Source organism: Thalassophryne amazonica, chromosome 1 (assembly GCF_902500255.1).
Source record: "Thalassophryne amazonica chromosome 1, fThaAma1.1, whole genome shotgun sequence".
NCBI lineage: Eukaryota > Metazoa > Chordata > Actinopteri > Batrachoidiformes > Batrachoididae > Thalassophryne > Thalassophryne amazonica.
In genome coordinates this window covers 60,205,346-60,228,738 of record NC_047103.1, presented here as the reverse complement: position 1 = coordinate 60,228,738, position 23,393 = coordinate 60,205,346, and the positions used below count along the sequence as shown (strand labels likewise).

The 23,393-nt window shown below is 44.3% G+C and overlaps 1 protein-coding gene across 2 annotated transcripts in view; it reads left to right on the top strand.

Moving 5' to 3' along the window:
* Positions 1-23,393, top strand: part of LOC117510929 (tyrosine-protein kinase yes-like) — a 141,140-nt gene that overhangs the window by 67,708 nt on the left and 50,039 nt on the right. Inside the window, exon 2 of one of the 2 annotated variants that reach the window (XM_034170855.1) lies at positions 8,550-8,850. In XM_034170855.1, the coding sequence (XP_034026746.1) occupies positions 8,559-8,850 (292 nt within the window). In that variant the 5' untranslated portion in view covers positions 8,550-8,558. Of the gene's footprint in view, positions 1-8,546; positions 8,851-23,393 lie in introns of both variants that reach the window. The other variant, XM_034170861.1, reaches the window with a different exon arrangement.

Here is a 23,393-nt window from a genome sequence, read left to right as displayed (position 1 = left end):
CGCTGCAGAATACAGGGTTATTTTTCTCATAACACTGCGTGGATTCACAAATTTTACAATATGACGGACAATTATGGGAGGCGTGGTTATTGTACCCCTCAAAGCAAAACTTACATACATATTTCACTCCCAAAAATCTCTTTAAATCGATGATTCCGTAAAAATGATTATTAAACAGAAAAACGAAAAGAGTTTTCTGCTGCGCCGGTATTCCTGTCTGGAATTTTGTCAGCTTTCTCTCCCCTTCGGCTCTGAAAAACACCACAATTTTACAACCCAGAGCGTTTTCAAATTTTCCCACCTGCTCTAAAGATACCGGCGTAGCTTCCGTTAATCCGACGCTATTTTGTAACGCCAGCCCGCGCTGCTCCGCCTCGTGCGTACTCAGATGAGGATTCAATAACTGAACGAGGTTTATCGCGAAACATAAACTGTTGTCAGGATTATACACGATATTAAGGCATTTGGATTTTTTCCTCAGAACCTCGTGATGGAGGAGGTCATCTATTCTGCGCTTCCCCGCGCCGTTCTGGTTGCGGATGACTTGAACCACTAATTCCAGAGACTCGTCGGCTAAAACGTTGGAATTTGATTGTATCAATCGTTCTAACAGATTTTGGAAGCCCGTTACATCGCCAGCGTCGTTATATGAGCTGATCAAAGCGGCCTCGTTGTAGACTGAGTCCCCACGAATCTCCATTTGGATAAAGTCCCCGGCCCTGGCGTGTGTTAAAGCCTTTTCGACCGAGTTATGAAGAGCCCCAACGACGTTACGGTAAAATTCCGCGTAGTCGGGAATTTCGTCGGCGCGCTGGAAATTGAGAAGCAGCCTGATTTCGATATTGTTAAAAGCAGGTCTCCTGATGACGTTAGCAGCCCCACCGCCCGTCATGGGAGAGTGTCGGCTGGGTCCCGGTCGTGCATCATCCCCGTCTTCCATCAAAACAGAGATCGCCGCGTTTATCGGGGTTAAACGAGCTCTGTTTAAAATCTCTTCTCCGCGCGCATTGCGCGGGGAGGGACTTCTTAAAGGTGAAAAAGCGCGAGTGTCGTTAGGCGTTTGATTTAATTCATCCACCGCGGATTGGACGTGAGGATTAACTTCACACGCGAGGAGGTTTACGGCGTTATTTAACGGAGTCAGACGTACCTGGTTCAACGCCGCGGGACCGGACTCGTCTGGAGGTGAGGTGTGCGGGGGGTCAGGGGGCTCTTCAGTATCAGACTGGACCGTCGAATTTATAGCGTTAATCGCAGAAATGATGTAGGGGTTAATTTCTTCCGATTCTCGTTCAGCCGCTAAATTGTTAAGAGCCTCATTTAACGGTGTTAAACGAACACGACTTAAAAGTCTCTCTCCGGACTCGATGTTATTTTGAGGCGGCGAATTTAACGCCTCGGGTAATGGGCCATCTGCTCCAGGAGCGCTCCCTGCTGAGTCGATTATTGAAGCGTTTAAATCCAATACACGTCCGAAGTTATTTTCCCGATGTGAATTCTCTCCTTCCATCTTTTAAAATCTGTAGCAGGAAGAATCTACCTCAAGAAATTCAGTTAATATACCTCTTCAAAATGAATTCTCCCGTTCCATCGGAATAAGAGAAAAAATAAAAAAATAAAAACAGACTACACATTTTCAAGAAAGTTGCGTGACGAGGTTAATCCCAGCTCAGAATATCTTCGAGCCTTGCGTCTCGGTGGAAAATAGACGGTCTCCCTCCACCGCGTGCTGAAAAAAGAGAAAATCGTTAGTTATTAAATATTTAAAATAAATAAATACATAAACTCCGACTCCTTACCGTGTACATCCGCGGATCGTTTTACGGGTCTCTCCCACTGACCCGCTTCTCCATGGGCTGTGACAGAAAAAATCGGGTTATTCCAGAGTTTTAATCGTGATTTAATCTCGATCGCTGTACTTACATCTGCGTGGTGAAGTCGGGGCTTCCAGCCTTCGAACTTCTTCAGGGGGCTCTGACTTGATTTCTAGAATTAACATAAATAAATGAATACAAAGCATCACCCTCGCAAGCGGATATTCTGTACTATTTCAAATATATTACCGAGGACGGGTCCGAACGCGCTCTGGACCGTCTGCGTGGTTTTGTCTAAAAAAAAAAAAAAAAAAGACAGTTTCAGACGGCGTGCATCATTTAAAAACACTCATTTCTATCAAAACAGATTACTTAAATCACTTACCCTGAAAGCTGATGCGGTTTTCGCACTCTGCTCGAAGACAAGAAAACTTAATTAAACAACATGGTTTTCCAGGATTTTTTCCGCAAATTTATTCTATTTTATACCCATAGCTGGGGGTCCAGGCATCTTCACTCTTCACCGGTCGTAGTGGAAATGCTCGCTGACTCGTTCCCAGGGACGTAAGTGATAAGGAGCATTGTTTATTGTTCGGGCTCGGGGCAGCATCTCCGCTCAGCGGGTGTCCCGCGCCCCATGATCGATCGGCTAATATCTTAAAAGAAAACATCATCTGGCGTGAGTGATAAGGAGCATTGTTTATTGTTCTTCGGGTTCATCACCTCGGGGCAGCATCTCCGCTCAGCGGGTGTCCCGCCACACACACACACACACCCACACACACACACACACACACGCACACACACACGCACTCACACAGACACAGCGTCTGCAACAGGTTTTACAGCCGTGGGGTCATGTTTCCGCGAGCGGCTCTATGCGTGGGTATTTGACCGTCTTGCTGCAAAGACTTACAGCCGAGAGAGACGGCTATTTGTTCCCCTTCTTTAATTTACGAATTAAAAAACAGAAAAGGAAACGTAATAATTTAAGAATTAAAGATATTAAAGGGGCATTAAATAATAGACAGTGATTTATGTTTAATTATTTCAGAATTAGTTAATTCTTTAATACATTAAAAAGATCTAGGTATTTTTAATCATTCTTTAATTCATGAAATAAAATGACATTAAAATATTAGACCCTGGGTGGGAGGGGAGGTATGGCTTGGAGGCGGTGCTTGGCCGGGGTTAGGGGAGGAGCTTGGGGGTGGGGCTAGGGGAGGAGCCAGGGGCGGAACTAGGGGAGGAGCCGGGGGCGGGGCTTAGGGGCGGGACATACTGACGTCATCGACTCTGATTGGATGTGACGTCATAAGGGGCGGGGGCTCAGAGGCGGGACTAGGGGCGTGTCTTAGGGGCGGGGCATAATGACGTCATCGAGTGATTGGCTGTGACGTCATAAGGGGCGGGGCTTGGAGGCGGGACTAGGGGAGGGGCTTAGGGGCGGGACATAGTGACGTCATCAATTCTGATTGGCTATGACGTCATAGAGGGGGCGGGGCTTAGTGACGTGGCCGATTTTGATTGGCAGCTGTCACTTTTTTGACGAAAGGTGGGTCAGTTTTCTCTCTAACTGGACGTGGTGCAAACTTTGCCTTTTTTATCATTCTGAGCTGCCAATACTGTATGAACTTGTTATTTTTAGATACAAACACTGTGTTTCAGGGTAAAATGCTTCAAAAGCATGAATACACACCAGAGGAACCGGACGTCATTCTTTCTCTCACTGGACTCTTATTCGGTAGAAATGATCACATGGAAATTTTCAACCAGTCTTCAGGTGTGTAGTATTGCACTTTCATTCTTGATCAAGGTAGCTGTGTTGAATGGATGAGGCGATTTTAATCTTGTACCACTGACCATGGTAGTGTTTACAAGACTACACATTTACCGTAAATCGCAGTTGTACTATTTCCCACAATAATCTCAGTGTGGCTTTTTCATCAAATCATGTGGCACAAACAAGGGACATAAATAAAAAGAAGAAAACAAAAACCCATTAATTTATCCATTAAGATGTCTTTGAGAAATGAGGTCCGGATCTGGGCCACCCCAGCTTGTGATGTGAACTTAGCCACAGATGATTACATGAACTGAAGCTGAGGGAAAGAATATTCTGCTTCATATATTCACTGTTATGATATTTGAACTGCCCTCCAACAGAAATCCCCATCTGCTCTGGAACAGAACTCAGTATTTTCATTTTTTTTTTAGACAAGTATTGATTGAAAAAGTCTCTGATACGAAGGAATCTGTCATGGTCACTCCATGTTTTGTTGTATTATCCTCTTAAGATAAATCCTCCATCCTCATAATCCTTCTGGTAGATCAAGCTGCTAGAACTGGCACTGTGAGGTTTTACCCACTTCCAACATTCTCTCTGTCTCGCTCATTCTCTCTCTGTTGACATAGTATAATCTGTTTTATCTCAGCTCTTTGTAAAGTTTAACAATTCATGATGGCATCTGTTAATATGGGAACTAATGATTCAGTACTTCAGCTGCCACCACATAAAACTGTTTTGTTGCAAGTCCCTGCTGGTCAGCAGTATTTATGTTTTAGAGTTTTATTTTGAACAGTCAGAGCAGAAGGACCTGTGCATTGTCTGAAAATAAAATGCTTTTTTGTGCTCAACATCATTTTATTTGTTATTGTGATCCTGAAGAAGCAACATGGTGCTCCCTCCAAGTGGGGCTCACCACCCGCAAGGAAAGAATAAATGGTCTGTCAATTTACTGGGTCATAAGCCCACACAGACTGACACTGGGTTATGGTACTTGATTGAAAACAAATTTTTAAATTTAATTTGGAGTTGCGTCAGGAAGGAAATCTGGTGTAAAGCTGGTGGCAGTGTTGCAGACCGAATGGTCCCCTCTAAAAAAAAAAATCAGTCCCCCCCACCCCTGCATTAACTTCATATGTGTCATTTTGGAGTGTCAGCAGCAATTCACCGATTATCACCTTGTTTCTGCTTAAAACTGCACTCTAGTCGTCAACTGTCTCAGCGACAGATATCTGAAGCTTTTGCACAATAATCATTTCCACATAAACTCAGCATTATTTCATAATCAAAGACGGGGAGCGCGACAGCAGCACGTCTGAGTCTGGCTCTCTACACCATTCATCATTCTAAAGTCAGTTTTGAGTAGAACAAGGCTGTTCTAAACAGAAAAGAGGCGATAATCGGTGAATCGCTGCTGACATGCCAAAATGATGAAGGCGCAGCAGCACGTGCTGCTGTTACACTCCTTCGTATTTTATTATGAAATAATGCTGAATATATATGACAATGATTGTTGTAGAAAAGCTTCAGATATCTGTCGCCGAGATAGATGATGACTGGAGTGCAGTTTTAAGCAGAAACAAGGTGATAATCAGTGATTTGTTGGTGATGCTTCGAAATGACCTATGCGGAGTGAATGTAGGGAGGACCGTTAGGTCGGTGACATGGTGCGAAATCAACATGCAGATCTGCGGACCCCGAGTGGGAAACAAAGGGAGAGGCTGAAGGAACTTACTTGAATTCCTTAAAAAATGAATAAAAAATCTTAAACTTGTTTCAGATTAATTTTTCTTTCCTCCATTGGAGGGGATTGCACTGCCTAGTGATACAGTATACAAATAATGAATGTTTATGAGTTCAGTGGTACAAATATTTCATGAGGTGAAAGCTGGAACAAACCGTTCAACGAGGTGAAGCCGAGTTGAACGGTTTGTTCCAGCTTTCACCGAATTAAATATTTGTACCATTGAAAGAATGTAAAAACATTCATTATTTGCTTTATACAGTGAAGAAAATAAGTATTTGAACACCCTGCAAGTTCTCCCACTTAGAAATCATGGAGGGGTCTGAAATTTTCATCTTAGGTGCACGTCCACTGTGAGAGACATAATCTAAAAAAAAAAAAAAATCTGGAAATCACAATGTATGATTTTTTAATAATTTATTTGTATGTTACTTCTGCAAATAAGTATTTGAACCCCTACCAACCAACAAGAATTCTGGCTCACACAGACTTGATAATTTTTCTTTAAGAAGCCCTCTTATTCTGCACTCTTTACCTGTATTAATTGCACCTGTTTGAACTTGTTACCTGTATAAAAGACACCTGTTCGCACATTCAATCAATCACAGTCCAACTTGTCCACCATAGCCAAGACCAAAGAGCTGTCTAAGGACACCAGGGACAAAATGGTAGACCTACACAAGGCTGGGATCTCCTTCAGTCTGGGATTCCATGCAAGATCTCACTTTGTGGGGTAAGGATGATTCTGAGAAAGTTCAGAACTACACAGGAGGAACTGGTCAATGACCTGAAGAGAGCTGGGACCACAGTCACAAAAAATTACATTAGTAACACATGATGATGTCATGGTTTAAAATCCTACAGGGCAGCAGGGTCCCCCTGCTCAAGCCAGCACATGTCCAGGCTCATTTGAAGTTCACCAGTGACCATCTAGATGATCCAGAGGAGGCATGGGAGAAGGTCATGTGGTCAGATGAGACCAGAATAGAGCTTTTTGGAATCAACTCCACTTACCATGTATGAGACGAGATGAGATATACTTTATTGATCTCACAATGGAGAAATTATGTTTACACTCCAGTTAACTCAGACAACAATTAGTCCACAATTATTACTTGTTTACCCTAAATAATGGCACACATCAGAATTAAAGACAGCACATACACATTTAACATTGTTTATGTGCACTAAATTTGAAGATGTCCGTTATCTGAATTGAGGCAAGTGGGTGAAGGTCGCGCAGCAACCCTGAGTTATGCCACCGTCAGCTTGGGGGGAGACAGGGACCAGCAGCAGCTAAAACCATGCTGCCCCCGCAGAAGGGAAGGGGTGTGATGTGAGCAGAAGCCGGAGTGGGGGGTGTGTGATGGGGGGTAGGAGGGGGTGGGGAGAGTGAGTGGAGCCTGCTTCAGTCCTATGAAAAACAGTTTATTGTCTTTGTGGGTTGAGATAAGAAAGAGCCAAATAATCACCAAGGCCTGAAGACATTCCTCTGGAGGAAAACAGTCACAGTTTCCTGTGGCGGCGCATCGCAGTGGCTGCAAGCCGACGTGCAAATCCGCCCGCATGTCTTTCATTAAAAAAATCTCCTTTAACAGTGGAATATCCAGATAAAATGCTGAAACTGACTTTTTCTGAAACTTCTCTGTTCTCTCACGACATCCCGGGTCAACAAAGGCTTAAATGTGGAGGTTTTCAGCTTGAAACAGGCTGACGACGGCGCCTGGGAGTGCTGCGCAACGTCCCGTTCCGTGGGAAGTCCTTAAAGCGACAGAATCGCTTCAAAATCTCTCATCAGCTGTTAAAATTTTCACCGAAAACCAGCTGAATTTTTTGAACCGTGTCCACTTCGATGTGCCTCACAGATTTGAAAAAATTTTGATCAAACAAAGCGCCAGTCTCTCAACAACTTCTCAGACAAAGGAATTCCGACGAGGGGGCGGGACCAGTCCTTCCCAAGGCGTGCTCACAGGCGAATGACGTCACCGACAGGTGTGGAAAAACTCACGCATGCGCACGAGGGTTCAAGCATGTCTGACGTACAAACATATGAATGAAATCCATATAGTTTTTGAAAAAAATAAAAAGGACCTATACTTTATGGACAGACCTTGTATATATGCCAAACAATACAGAGAGGCTCACTGGTTAAACAATATCTAGAAAAATAAAGAATCATTTTAATTATAATGCTGCGTTTACACATAACGACGACAAGTCATGAATGTTATTATTTGGGGCAGAGGCGTCAGGTGTCCTCAGGAACTGCTGCAACCTGTTACCACACATTATGATTAATGGCACGTGTTGCTGGAGAATTATCAGGAACCATTACACACGGTCAAGAATAGTGTTCCGCATTGCGCGTAACAGCGCATCGTTAAGTTCTGTCACGTTGTGAACGAGGTAAATTGTCTCCACACACACACCCATATTCATCCAACCGAATTCAGATGGCTCCAGTTTTTCACAAGAACTTTGTGACTGCATGCATAGTTGGGCTCTGTGCCATGGAGTGGTGCAGAGAGGAGGAGGAGGACAGAACCAGATGTGTGGCTTCATGCGGCTCTTGTCTCACGCATTTTCCCAAACATCAGCACATGCAGCAGGTGGAACACCTGCAGAAGCGTGCTGAAGAGCACTGAAATTAGACTTTTAGCTGACTTGGTGTCAGCAATCAAACTGAATGTGGTGCAGCAAGGTTTAATTGTGCGCACGCTTCTTCCTCTGCCAGACTGGAGGAGGTGCAGAGAGGTCTGGCTGCACATGAGTCTGCTCTCGCTGCTCTGGTTCCTCTGGCTCAGACTCGTTCTCCCGCTCATCCTTTTTTATAGCAGGTGGAACACCTGCAGGAGCATCCCGAGGAGCTTCAGCAGGAACTGTGGAACGACACTTGGAGCCGAGTTTAATTGTGCGCACGTGACAGAAAACCGATTGGTCGTGGTGCACAGTGAAATGTGAAAAAAACTACAAAAACAGAAATCTTTGTCAGATAAATAATCTGTAGAAGCAAGATATGCTTCTAAATTTTTATTTCTGATATTTAAGAGCGGACAGGCCTCATGCTGCAGTCTCTAATCCAGTACATCTGACGGTCCTTCACATTATTTATGTATCAGCAATGCTGTAATGACTTTGTAGTGACTAAGTTTTAGAATCTGCTGGCATTACATCTGGTGAGTTTGTGTTGTGTCTGTCCTAGCAGAGCGAGACTATGGGCTGCATCAAGAGCAAAGAGGACAAGGACCCTGCCATGAAATATCGACCAGAGAATTCCTCAGCAACAGACCCTGCTGCTGCTACTCCTCATGTAGGCCACTATGGACCAGAACCCACCCAGCTCCAGCAGAGCCAGACTGCTTCATCCTCATCTGGTTCAGGGGCTGCAAACTTCAACCACACACTCGCACCATTTGGTGGCACCTCTTCTGCTATGACTCCATTTGGAGGGGCCTCAACTTCATTCTCTGCTTCCGTGTCAAACTCATTCTCTGGCACCGTCTCAAGTACGTTTTTCCTCTTGACAGTTAATTTTGCTGAGTTGAAATAATATAATTCCTTTGCATGTAACCGATAGGAATGGGAAATCAGTTTTAAGGTACACGATATGACTACATCAATGATGTTCCAGTTTTAAAGTCATGGATGAGTGAAGCTGTTATGATGCTCTTGCTTACCTCTACTGGTGGTTGGCTCTCACTGCAGTATTGTATCACTTCCTGTTCCGGAGCACAGCGGTGTTTTGCTGTATCTGTTAGCTGTTTAATCTGCGCAGTTAGATTGATCTACATAACGATTTGTTTCACAGTGTAATCTTCACGTGCCTTAACTAAAGAACTCCGTCTGCTGAATCACCTCTAAATTATTTACACATTATTCACTTTGTGTGTTTTTAGGAATCCGCTAGCTTAGCGCAGCTACTAGCTCTTAGCCGATTTAGCATGGCAGCTTCTCCTGTCTCTCCCGCACTTTTCTGCTCTGGGTGTGAAATGTTTAGTTATTCCTCGGCCTCCTTTAGCAGTAATGGTACTTGTAATAAGTGTAGCTTATTCGTAGCTTTGGAGGCCAGGCTGGGCGAATTGGAGACTTGGCTCCGCACCGTGGAAAATTCTACAGCTAGCCAGGCCCCTGTAGTCGGTGCAGACCAAGGTAGCCTAGCCGCCGTTAGTTCCCTTCCAGCAGATCTCGAGCAGCCGGGAAAGCAAGCCGACTGGGTGACTCTGAGGAGGAAGTGTAGCCCTAAACAGAAGCCCCGTCTACACCACCAACCCGTTCACATTTCTAACCGTTTTTCCCCACTCGGCGACACACCCGCCGAGGATCAAACTCTGGTTATTGGCGACTCTGTTTTGAGAAATGTGAAGTTAGCGACACCAGCAACCATAGTCAATTGTCTTCTGGGGGCCAGAGCAGGCGACATTGAAGGAAATTTGAAACTGCTGGCTAAGGCTAAGCGTAAATTTGGTAAGATTGTAATTCACGTCGGCAGTAATGACACCCGGTTACGCCAATCGGAGGTCACTAAAATTAACATTGAATCGGTGTGTAACTTTGCAAAAACAATGTTGGACTCTGTAGTTTTCTCTGGGCCCCTCCCCAATCGGACCGGGAGTGACATGTTTAGCCGCATGTTCTCCTTGAATTGCTGGCTGTCTGAGTGGTGTCCAAAAAATGAGGTGGGCTTCATAGATAATTGGCAAAGCTTCTGGGGAAAACCTGGTCTTGTTAGGAGAGATGGCATCCATCCCACTTTGGATGGAGCAGCTCTCATTTCTAGAAATCTGGCCAATTTTCTTAAATCCTCCAAACCGTGACTATCCAGGGTTGGGACCAGGAAGCAGAGTTGTAGTCTTACACACCTCTCTGCAGCTTCTCTTCCCCTGCCATCCCCTCATTACCCCATCCCTGTAGAGACGGTGCCTGCTCCCAGACCACCAATAACCAGCAAAAATCTATTTAAGCATAAAAATTCAAAAAGAAAAAATAATATAGCACCTTCAACTGCACCACAGACTAAAACAGTTAAATGTGGTCTATTAAACATTAGGTCTCTCTCTTCTAAGTCCCTGTTAGTAAATGATATAATAATTGATCAACATATTGATTTATTCTGCCTTACAGAAACCTGGTTACAGCAGGATGAATATGTTAGTTTAAATGAGTCAACACCCCCGAGTCACACTAACTGCCAGAACGCTCGAAGCACGGGCCGAGGCAGAGGATTAGCAGCAATCTTCCATTCCAGCTTATTAATTAATCCAAAACCCAGATAGTGCTTTAATTCATTTGAAAGCTTGACTCTTAGTCTTGTCCATCCAAATTGGAAGTCCCAAAAACCAATTTTATTTGTTATTATCTATCGTCCACCTGGTCGTTACTGTGAGTTTCTCTGTGAATTTTCAGACCTTTTGTCTGACTTAGTGCTTAGCTCAGATAAGATAATTATAGTGGGCGATTTTAACATCCACACAGATGCTGAGAATGACAGCCTCAACACTGCATTTAATCTATTATTAGACTCAATTGGCTTTGCTCAAAATGTAAATGAGTCCACCCACCACTTTAATCATATCTTAGATCTTGTTCTGACTTATGGTATGGAAATTGAAGACTTAACAGTATTCCCTGAAAACTCCCTTCTGTCTGATCATTTCTTAATAACATTTACATTTACTCTGATGGACTACCCAGCAGTGGGGAATAAGTTTCATTACACTAGAAGTCTTTCAGAAAGCGCTGTAACTAGGTTTAAGGATATGATTCCTTCTTTATGTTCTCTAATGCCATATACCAACACAGTGCAGAGTAGCTACCTAAACTCTGTGAGTGAGATAGAGTATCTCGTCAGTAGTTTTACATCCTCATTGAAGACAACTTTGGATGCTCATAACCATCCCAAAGACATATCGTTATCTTTGGCTGCTTTCAGTGATGCCGGTATTTGGTTAGACTCTTTCTCTCCGATTGTTCTGTCTGAGTTATTTTCATTAGTTACTTCCTCCAAACCATCAACATGTCTATTAGACCCCATTCCTACCTGGCTGCTCAAGGAAGCCCTACCATTAATTAATGCTTCGATCTTAAATATGAACAATCTATCTTTATTAGTTGGCTATGTACCACAGGCTTTTAAGGTGGCAGTAATTAAACCATTACTTAAAAAGCCATCACTTGACCCAGCTATCTTAGCTAATTATAGGCCAATCTCCAACCTTCCTTTTCTCTCAAAAATTCTTGAAAGGGTAGTTGTAAAACAGCTAACTGATCATCTGCAGAGGAATGGTGTATTTGAAGAATTTCAGTCACGTTTTAGAATCCATCATAGTACAGAAACAGCATTAGTGAAGGTTACAAATGATTTTCTTATGGCCTCAGACAGTGGACTCATCTCTGTGCTTGTTCTGTTAGACCTCAGTGCTGCTTTTGATACTGTTGACCATAAAATTTTATTACAGAGATTAGAGCATGCCATAGGTATTAAAGGCACTGCGCTGCAGTGGTTTGAATCATATTTGTCTAATAGATTACAATTTGTTCATGTAAATGGGGAATCTTCTTCACAGACTAAAGTTAATTATGGAGTTCCACAAGGTTCTGTGCTAGGACCAATTTTATTCACTTTATACATGCTTCCCTTAGGCAGTATTATTAGACGGCATTGCTTACATTGTCATTGTTACGCAGATGATACCCAGCTTTATCTATCCATGAAGCCAGAGGACACACACCAATTAGCTAAACTGCATTGGATTGTCTTACAGACAAAGACATGGATGACCTCTAATTTCCTGCTTTTAAACTCAGATAAAACTGAAGTTATTGTACTTGGCCCCACAAATCTTAGAAACATGGTGTCTAACCAGATCCTTACTCTGGATGGCATTACCCTGACCTCTAGTAATACTGTGAGAAATCTTGGAGTCATTTTTTATCAGGATATGTCATTCAATGCGCATATTAAACAAATATGTAGGACTGCTTTTTTGTATTTGCGCAATATCTCTAAAATTAGAAAGGTCTTGTCTCAGAGTGATGCTGAAAAACTAATTCATGCATTTATTTCCTCTAGGCTGGACTATTGTAATTCATTATTATCAGGTTGTCCTAAAAGTTCCCTGAAAAGCCTTCAGTTAATTCAAAATGCTGCAGCTAGAGTACTGACAGGGACTAGAAGGAGAGAGCATATCTCACCCATATTGGCCTCTCTTCATTGGCTTCCTGTTAATTCTAGAATAGAATTTAAAATTCTTCTTCTTACTTATAAGGTTTTGAATAATCAGGTCCCATCTTATCTTAGTGACCTCATAGTACCATATCACCCCAATAGAGTGCTTCGCTGTCAGACTGCAGGCTTACTTGTAGTTCCTAGGGTTTGTAAGAGTAGAATGGGAGGCAGAGCCTTCAGCTTTCAGGCTCCTCTCCTCTGGAACCAGCTCCCAATTCAGATCAGGGAGACAGACACCTCTCTACTTTTAAGATTAGGCTTAAAACCTTCCTTTTTGCTAAAGCTTATAGTTAGGGCTGGATCAGGTGACCCTGAACCATCCCTTAGTTATGCTGCTATAGACTTAGACTGCTGGGGGGGTCCCATGATGCACTGAGTGTTTCTTTCTCTTTTTGCTCTGTATGCACCACTCTGCATTTAATCATTAGTGATTGATCTCTGCTCTCTTCCACAGCATGTCTTTTTCCTGGTTCTCTCCCTCAGCCCCAACCAGTCCCAGCAGAAGACTGCCCCTCCCTGAGCCCTGTTCTGCTGGAGGTTTCTTCCTGTTAAAAGGGAGTTTTTCCTTCCCACTGTCGCCAAGTGCTTGCTCACAGGGGGTCGTTTTGACCGTTGGGGTTTTTCCGTAATTATTGTATGGCCTTGCCTTACAATATAAAGCGCCTTGGGGCAGCTGTTTGTTGTGATTTGGCGCTATATAAATAAAATTGATTTGATTTGATTTGATTTCTCCGTTGTCCAACTCTTGTAAACATTTATATGTCAGCACGAGACTCTTGCATGTTCAGAACGAGAAAGGCCTTCTTAAATGTACATTTTTACGTTTGCAGTGCTGCAGTACTACACACCACTGCCTCATTTGTGTTGAGCAATGGGTTTGAATCATCAATAAAATAAAATTTAAAATTGTAAAATTGAGGTGCTCATACATCAAATAAGCAAACATCAAACAGCTGAATACTTCTTATGGACATCTGCTACACTGTGCTTTTTGCCACTGTATGTGGTGCTGCCCCCAGTGGTGAACAAAAAGCGCACAGAGGTAGGACCAGCATGCTGCAGCACAGCAGTAAAACCCTGAATAAGAACCCTGGTCTTGTATCAAATATGGATTTAATGGTAATCAATGCTATTATTGGCTTATTCAAATTTAGTAACATGTTGCCTGTGGGGATCCACAGGCTCTAGATTGGGTAGTGTTTATAAAATAGGTAGCTGACATTTTTCAAGCGTGGTAATAAATGAAGCAAAGCTTGTATAATGAGTTTGAATGACGTGTGAGACCTTAGACCTCAACAATTTTTAGAAGAGGAACTCAACCCTGTTATTTCCTGTTAATTACGTAATTTGTTAATGTTAATTTAGTGTCTTAGTGTATTTATAAATTGTTTAGCTTCTTGTTGTCATGTACACAATATTATCATTATTATAATTATTATTATTTTATTTTTACTTCTGTCATTTGATTTTTAAATGGACCACAATGGAAGTAAGTGTTTTCACTTTCTTGTGTCAGCCATATATTAATGAAATTACACATGCACACACATGCTAACCCTAACACTCACACTTTCCAATATAAAGATGATTTACAGCCACCTGCTGGAATGGCATGTCAGTCCAGAATGTAATTAGTAACATCCATTGTTCAGTGTTAGGTAATATCCGTAGCAAATATTCGTCCTATCAACATTCTGTTTTAGCGCCATTCATCTATGACCCAAAATACATAAGCATACCAAACAGCAAATGTCAGCTCTCCACGAAGTTACACACACACACCCATGCATGCGCAGAGAGCTTTTTGTCTTTTCCACATTCTGCCGCAAGCAGGTGCTTCTATTTTTAGATAGACAGAAACCGAGATAGTGGCGGAAGACTTCAAAGACAATACATTTTTCAATCATGGTAAGGGCAACACGACACTTAACTCACTCATGGTAACAACAACATAAAACGTAACTAAACTGACTAAACCAATTGAACTACAAAAACACAATGAATCATAACTAACAACAATGTTAAACTAACAAGAACCACACGTTTTAACATTTAAAACCCCAAACTCCCATGGTGCATTGCAGCACAACATCTGTTGTTTACTGGTTAGCTAAAATAGCTAATTTCTCCAAAAGTATTTGTCCTATGAACTTTCTGTTTCTGCAGCATTCATCCTTACCCAAAATATATAAGCATAGCAAACTGCAGATGTTAGCTCTCCCCAGTTTCTGTGTGATCAAAGCCAAACACAGACATGCACACAGAGGCCACTTGGCTATTATAATATAGATTACAGATAATAAATGCTTACATTAAACAAAGAATTGTATCAGATTGCATCATATTCCACTGAAACAAATTGTGCCAAATTGACTTGTTCTTTAAAACCAAATATTTTTCCTCAGTCGCATGATGAAGGTGTTCATTATTTAACGTGCATAGCCAACAAAAGCACTTTATCAGCAGCTCATTTCCAGAAGGGCCCACAGCAGGTCTCTCATTCCTCCAAATGCACATCTGTTGGTGCCAGTTGGGTGCTTGGCTGCAATCGTGAAGTGAACCCAGATCGCTGGCATTCCAGTCCAACATGCAAACAATTACGCCACCACCTCCCTCCCTCTTGCATCATAGCCCATGTATTGAAATACGTAAAGGATTGTTTTTGAAGGAAGACATGTACTCCTAACATTTCCCCACTTTTATCTCATTTCTGTAGTACTATATCATTGTAAGATGTCATTACACTACTGCTAAAATATAGATGATTGTCTACTTCGTCACGAAAAGGGCCCTATTGGTGTTTTTACATTTTCTTGAAGTTGGGTATAGTTTCAAATTTGTTCCCTTGCAGAAAGGTAACTTCACTCAGTGATGTATGATTTCAAACTTTGTATAAGAAATTCTGTAGTTGATCCTGGTACCGTTAGTCTTTGCTGAGTCCCTCCTATAAAGAGGAGCATGTCTTGGGATCTAAAATTGTGATCTGGAAGACTTGGCTTAATTGTTTTCTCTTTTTTTTTTGCGTATACTTAAACAGAAAAAGGCAGTGTTTTTTTTAGGTAAGCACTTAAATGCAGCAGGGTTCTCCAGTTAACCCCAAAATATGCCAGTTAGTCTTTCAAAAACTATTATGAGTAATTGTATGAATTTCTGGAAGCTTCAATGGTATTTTGAGGCACTGATGTTGGTATGTGGTCCCACTGTTAATCAGACAATATGAATAAAACTGGAATAAATATGTCTTGTAACTTATAATTTGTCTTGGCTTCTCTCTTTTTGCTCGGGGTTGCCACAGCACATCCGATACAGAACTGCTTGTTGATTTGGTGCAAGTTTTAAACCTGTTGCTCTTCTTGATGCAACATGGATAATAGGGCATAGGTGGCCTTCAACAGTTTGTGGCACTGTATTTTTAAACAAATTAATATTGAACTCCCCCTCTAGCTGCCACCTTATTGTGGTGGGGGAGTTTGCGTACCTGGATGATCCTAGGAGCTATGTTGTCAGGGGCTTTGTGCTCCCTGTAGGGTCTCCCAAGGCAAACAGGTCCTAGGTGATGGGTCAGACTAAGGGCAGTTCAGAACCTCCATGACCAGTAAAAAATCAAGGACCGAGACGTTGCCCGGTATGGCGGAGCCGGGGCCCGACCCTGGAGCAAGGCCTGGGGTTGGGTCTTGCGCGCGAGCACCTGGTGGTCGGGCCTTAGTCCATGGGGCCTGGCCGGGCTCAGCCCGAAAGAGCAACGTGGGCCCGCCCTTTTGTGGGTTCACCACCTGCAGAGGGGGCCATGGGGGTCGGGTCACAGAGGATTGGGTGGCGGTCGAGGGCGGGTGGCCCGGCGGTCCGGTCCATGCTCACAGCCCCTGGCTGTTGGGACGTGGAATGTCACCTCGCTGAGGGGAAGGAGCCTGAGCTTGTGCGGGAGGTTGAGAGATACCGACTAGAGATAGTCGGGCTCACCTCCACGCACAGCTTGGGCTCTGGTACCCAACTCCTGGAGAGGGGCTGGACGCTTCATTTTTCTGGCATTGCCCACGGGGAGAGGCGGAGAGCTGGGGTCACATTGCTTATTGCTCCTCAGCTCAGTCGCCATGTGTTGGAGTTCACTCCAGTGAACGAGAGGCTCGCGTCCCTACGCCTTTGTGTCGGGGACAGGTCTCTCACCGTTGTCTCAGCCTACGGGCTGAGCAGCAGTGCAGAGTACCCAACCTTCCTGGAGTCCCTGGGAGGGGTACTAGATAGCGCTCCGACTGGGGACTCCATTGTTCTCCTGGGGGATTTCAATGCCCACGTGGGCGGCGACAGTAAGACCTGGAGGGGGGTGATCGGGAAGCACGGCCTCCCCGATCTGAACCCGAGTGGTGTTCAGTTGTTGGACTTCTGTGCTAGTCACAGTTTGTCCATCACGAACACCATGTTCGAGCACAAGGGTGTCCATAAGTGCACGTGGCACCAGGACACCCTGAGCCGGAGGTCGATGATCGACTTTGTAGTCGTATCATCTGACCTTCGGCCATGTGTCTTGGACACTCGAGTGAAGAGAGGGGCAGAGCTGTCGACCGATCACCACCTGGTGGTGAGTTGGATCTGCTGGGAGGGGAGGAAGCCGGTCAGACCTGGCAGGCCCAAACGTATTGTGAGGGTCTGCTGGGAATGACTGGCAGAACTCTCTGTCAGCGAGGTCTTCAAGTCCCACCTCCGGGAGAGCTTCTCCCAGATCCCGGGGGAGGTTGAAGACATGGAGTCTGAGTGGACCATGTTCTCCACCTCCATTGTCGATGCGGCCGCTTGTAGCTGTGGTCGCATAGTCTCTGGTGCCTGTCGCGGCGGCAGTCCCCAAACCCGGTGGTGGACACCGGAAGTAAGGGATGCCATCAAGCTGAAGAAGGAGTCCTACTTATCTTTGTTGGTAGGTGGGACCCCAGAGGCAGCTGACAGGTACCGGCAGGCCAAGCATGCCGCAGCCCGTGCTGTCGCAGAGGCAAAAACTCGGGTCTGGGAGGAGTTCGGGGAGGCCATAGAGGAGGACTATCAGTCGGCCTCGAAGAGATTCTGGCAAACCGTCCGACGCCTCAGGAGGCAGAAGCAGCTCTCCACCAGCACTATTTTCGGTGCGGGTGGGGAGCTGTTGACCCTGACTGGGGATGTTGTCGGGCGGTGGAAGGAGTACTTCGAGGATCTCCTCAATCCCATCGTCACGTCTTCCGAAGAGGAAGCAGAGACTGGGGACTCAGAGGCGGACTCATCCATTACCCAGGCCGAAGTCACCAAGGTGGTTAGAAAGCTCCTCGGTGGCAAGGCTCCTGGGATGGATGAAATCCGTCCTGAGTACCTTAAGTCTCTGGATGTTGTGGGACTGTCTTGGCTGACACGCCTCTGCAACATCGCGTGGCGATCGGGGACAGTGCCTCTGGATTGGCAGACCGGGGTGGTGGTCCCTCTGTTTAAGAAGGGGGACCGGAGGGTGTGTTCCAGCTATAGGGGGATCACACTCGTCAGCCTCCCCGGTAAGGTCTATTCCAGACTACTGGAGAGGAGAATTCGACCGATGGTCGACCCTCGGATTCAGGAGGAGCAGTGTGGTTTTCGTCCTGGTCGCAGCACACTGGATCAGCTCTACACACTCCATCGGGTGCTCGAGGGTTCATGGGAGTTCGCCCAACCAGTCCACATGTGTTTTGTGGATCTGGAGAAGGCGTTCAACCGTGTCCCTCGGGGTGCCCTGTGGGGAGTGCTCCGGGAGTACAGGGTCCGGGGTCCTTTGCTAAGGGCTATCTGGTCGACCTGTACGACCACAGCAGGAGCTTGGTTCGCATTGCCGGTAGTAAGTCAAACCTGTTTCCAGTGCACGTTGGCCTCCGCCAGGGCTGCCCTTTGTCACCGGTTCTGTTCATTATTTTTATGGACAGAATTTCTAGGCGCAGCCAGGGTGTAGAGGGGTCTGGTTTGGGAACCACAGAATCTCGTCTCTGCTGTTTGCAGACGATGTGGTTCTGTTGGCTTCGTCAAATCAGGACCTTCAGCGTGCACTGGGGCGGTTTGCAGCCGAGTGTGAAGCGTCCGGGATGAAAATCAGCACCTCCAAATCCGAGTCCATGGTTCTCGACCGGAAAAAGGTGCTTTGCCCTCTTCAGGTCGGTGGAGTGTCCTTGCCTCCAGTGGAGGAGTTAAAGTATCTCGGGGTCTTGTTCACGAGTGAGGGACGGATGGAGCGTGAGATCGATAGACAGATTGGTGCACTATCTGCAGTGATGCGGTCGCTGTATCGGACCATCGTGGTGAAGAGAGAGCTGAGCAGGGGGGCAAAGCTGATTTACCGATCGATCTACGTTTCGATCCTCACCTATGGTCATGAGATTTGGCTAATGACCGAAAGAACGAGATCGCGAGTACAAGCGGCCAAGATGAGTTTCCTCCGCAGGGTGGCTGGGCGCTCCCTTAGAGATAGGGTGAGGAGCTTGGTCACTCGGGAGGAGCTCGGAGTCGAGCCGCTGCTCCTCCATGTCGAAAGGAGTCAGTTGAGGTGGCTCCGGCCCCCTGAACGCCTCGCTGGAGAGGTGTTCCGGGCACGTCCCATTGGGAGGAGGCCCCGGGGAAGACCCAGGACACGCTGGAGGGACTACATCTCTCGGCTGGCTTGGGAATGCCTTGGGGTTCCCCCGGAGGAGCTGGGGGAGGTGTGTGTGGATCGGGACGTCTGGGCGGCTTTGCTTGAGCTGCTGCCCCTGCGACCCGACTCCGGATAAAGCGGAAGAAAATGGATGGATGGATGGATTAATATTGAATTAAAGTCGATGTTCTGACTTAACACACACTACTTGATAAAGTGGAATATGGGGAAAATGGAGTTTGAAATGTTTAAGTCCAGGTGTATGTTAATTCATTTCCCAAATGTGTTAAACTGCACTTTAAATCCAGAGGAAGATTAAAAAACAACAACCTGCATTTATGTTTATAATAATTCCCCAAAAGGACACAAAGTTGACCACAGCAATCCTCAACTTTCCGGTATCCCTGCACAAGCAAGAAGGTTCACGAGTGTACATGCATATCCTCTTTCCTGATTTCATCTTTATCACGCACGTTACACAAAAACCTAATTTTTCTTAACCCCATACTGATACGCGGGCAGTATCACCCAAGTCATCCAGCGGCATACATTTTTAACTTATGGTTCAACTTTTAACCAAACTAATGTCGGACAAGTTATTTAAAATAATGTCATGTCTGAAGTTTTATAAAGTGAAAATATCAGATATATGTTTTAGTTTTAAAGTAATGCACTAATTTTTAAGGTTTTAGTGTCGATATGTGCTGTGCCCAGCAGTGCATTATGGGTAGGATAGGGTAATCTCAGTACGTTCACTACATGAGAAATGCATTTGAAACACTCTAATAAGGCTCTATGGACAACAGCATTAAACTCTAGTGCCTAAAACACTCATGAATATCTGCGTTTATTAAATTCCACGCATCTTAAATGCAGCAGACACGGATTATCTGGAATTTTGTTTTGGCAAGTTTTCACGGTCTCTACTGCCATCTACTGGCCAGTAGTGTTCATTCGCCCTATTGACGTATCCCATAATCCCTTGCGTGCCAGAGAGTCGCTGCAGTCAACAACATATAGAGAATCAATACAATGACAGTTGTAAATTAATATTATACTACAAAAATGTATTTTTTTATGCTTTTCATCATGTTAATAAGAGACTGCTGCATGACACCCTGAAAACTGGGGATTATAACAAATAATCCGTGTCTGTTACATTGAATCTGCGTGGAATTTAATAAACGCAAACCGAATTTCAGTTATATATATTAGTCTCGAACAAAGAGGACAAACTGTTGTAAAGAACAATAAGACGTTAAAGAGCAAACCTCACTTTCCTCCAGAATGACATGAACAGGAAGCGATTGTAGCTCCCATTGAAAATAACAGAGAGACAGCCTGTGATTCTCGCATGTTTACATAAAATAAACACAATAACAATGTCTATAAACCCAGAGAATATATTCACGAGAGTTTTAGGCACAATATAAAAATAGTTTTATGTTGCGATGTTAATGGTGCTGTCTGTGTGCAGTTAAAGTGCAGCGTGATCAGAGCGTCTCAATGCAGTCCTCAATGTTACTGAGATCTTGCAGCGCGGTGACCTCTCCGAGGTTTTGCAGGATTTGAACGTCAATAGCGCGAATAGCCAACATTTATGTGTCAAGACAATATTGAGTGCACGTTTTACAATATAATAACACGTGTGCACATTGCACAATATAATAAAACGTGCACACAACATCATAAAACATCATCAAATTCATGAGCGCACATGACAATATTGTGTGAGAAATATGTCATAAAGATGATAAGATAAAACATCATAAAATTCTCTCCACATGCAAAACATTTTGCAATGACACTTCCAGGGCTCTGTAAAAATGCCTGTTTTTACAAATAAAAAAATGGAATATTTTACAAAAGCACATTTATCTGTAAACACCAACACACGTCACATTAACGTGTTGATTTACATAATGAATGACTGAACCAATCAGTGTTTAGCAGAGGCACATTTTACCCAGAATCCTTTGCAATCTGTCTGTGTTTGTTACAAAACCTCAGAATTAGTGCATTATTCAACATTAAAAGATATATGTATATTTTAACTTTGTACAAATGACAGAATTAACATTAGTGGAGTTATTCTATCGGTATTAATGTTATTTATAAATCAAAACCTTAAGTCAGCATGGCTTTATTTTCCAAGACCTCCGCCTGACCGGAGCGTTATAATTGGTAGAGAGCTGTGTTTTGTGGTTGCTCTCAGCTTGTTGCTGTGCTGGAAGCTGTGTAGTAAACAAGATCTTCCAGCGGGGGCAAGATGTTCAAAGACACAAGTGTGGGCTCAATGTTTGGGTCTGTTGTAGCTTTTGATGCTTCCAGAAGCGATCGTGGTGTTAAAGCTCAAATTTAATTATTAGTAGTTGCAAATGTACCAGAGACAATACTGGAATTTATCGGTTATCTGTAACTTCCAATACATTTTTGGGTGGTTTATCATTTTATCTTTATCAAAGATAACTTTTCAGTTATCTGATTATCTATTATTGAAGTTAATTTTTTGGTTATCTGTGCCCACCACTGCCCTTCACACATAGCACGATTTAAGTCGACTAGCGCACAAAGGAGGAATTGCATGCCAACTGTGAAAAATTGGAGCTGCCTCCAACACCTCGTACACCTGTTGCTACAACTGTTTGCACACACCAGCAGCTGATAGACAAAGTGTGCCCTGTGAGAACCGATCCCTCCTGCGGCAGGTGTCGTCCAAATTCCAGGTGACACACACAAACATCTAACACCGCTTGCTTGGGACTTAGAAAATGTGTGTCCATTCGCGCTGTAAGCATGAAAACCATTCAGCAGACAATCACTTTCAAGCTGGTGGTGAAATTTGTCTACGTGCCCCCACAACTGTGAAGTTGCCAAATACATATGTGGCATGCCAGAGTGTCTGCTCTCACCAACAACATGTGTGCATGTGTTTTGCGCGCTCTCCCCACATCCTCCCCAACACATGCCGTGCGTGTAGTTCTGAGCTCCCCCCATAGGCGAAGCTCCTCTCATGTGATCACAGAGTGACATCTTAGTCTGTACGCTGAACGGGTGGGGTCGGGGCTGGCTGCCAACAGCAGCAGCTGTTGACATCTCTCATCTGAGACGTTACAGCTGCAGAATATGTACCATGTTTTGACAGACATGCGCATGTATGTGCTTGGTGTCTTCACGTGGAAATACATAAAAACATATATCACTTTTGCGACGGGCTGGAGAGCACGCACATTGACAGGCTGCCCCAGGTGAAACTGACCGTCAAATCATAACACGCAGCAGGTAATCTGAATGTCACGTCACCCACGTGAGCTCTGTTCCGCATGACATGGTGCCTGTCCTGCGGCGCACCGTCCACAAGACGCGCATGTCAGGCAGGACACGCGCGCAGGGCCGGCTGGGCATGCCAAGTTCAGCAAATGTGGACATGATAAGAGCGCACTGCTCCATTCATGTCATTTCATGACTGTACGTCTGTGACCATAGGTCATCTACAGAGGAACAGATGGTTCATGCTTGTATTGTCTGCTTGATAAGAGGGATTCAATAAAATGTGGTGTTTTTTTTTTTTTTATGGTGTGTGGTTTTATTTTTGTTTTTATACGTCCATCTCCTTGTTGATTTCATTGCATTTTGCCGCACCTTTTACAGCCCAGTGATGGTAGCGCAGTGGTAAAGTTTCTGGCTGGCAATCAGAGCTTTTGTAAATTGCAGGTTCGAATCCTGGCTGGTGGTATGTATTTATTTTTTCACAGCTGTTGTGCAATGTGGTTACACATGCTTCAGCTGCTCGCATTGTGTTCCAGCTGTGACCGTCGTATGCATGAAACCGTCGCAATGGGATGGTTCACGCCTGCCTGTCCTTTTTTGTGATTCACTCATACGAGCGACTCACGCCCTGATTTGTACTTATTCGTACGATGCATGAAGGGGCCCTTATCATTTACCAAATTGTTCTAAAAGCAGATTAATATAGTTTGCAGTTATTCATCAAACAACACACCCTGTACTCAGGCTGCAAATTTTTTCTGGAAGAATCCCTGTTGGATTTGTTTCTCTGCCAACAATAGACAGCTAACAACTATCTTCTAATCCATGGTGATAAAAAGCACTCATCCTCAGCAGGAAACTATAGCATCTGTCCAACCTGCTATCACAGATGAGGTTTTTTTTATCTTTATTATGATAGATTTTGTGTGTCATTTCAGCTGACT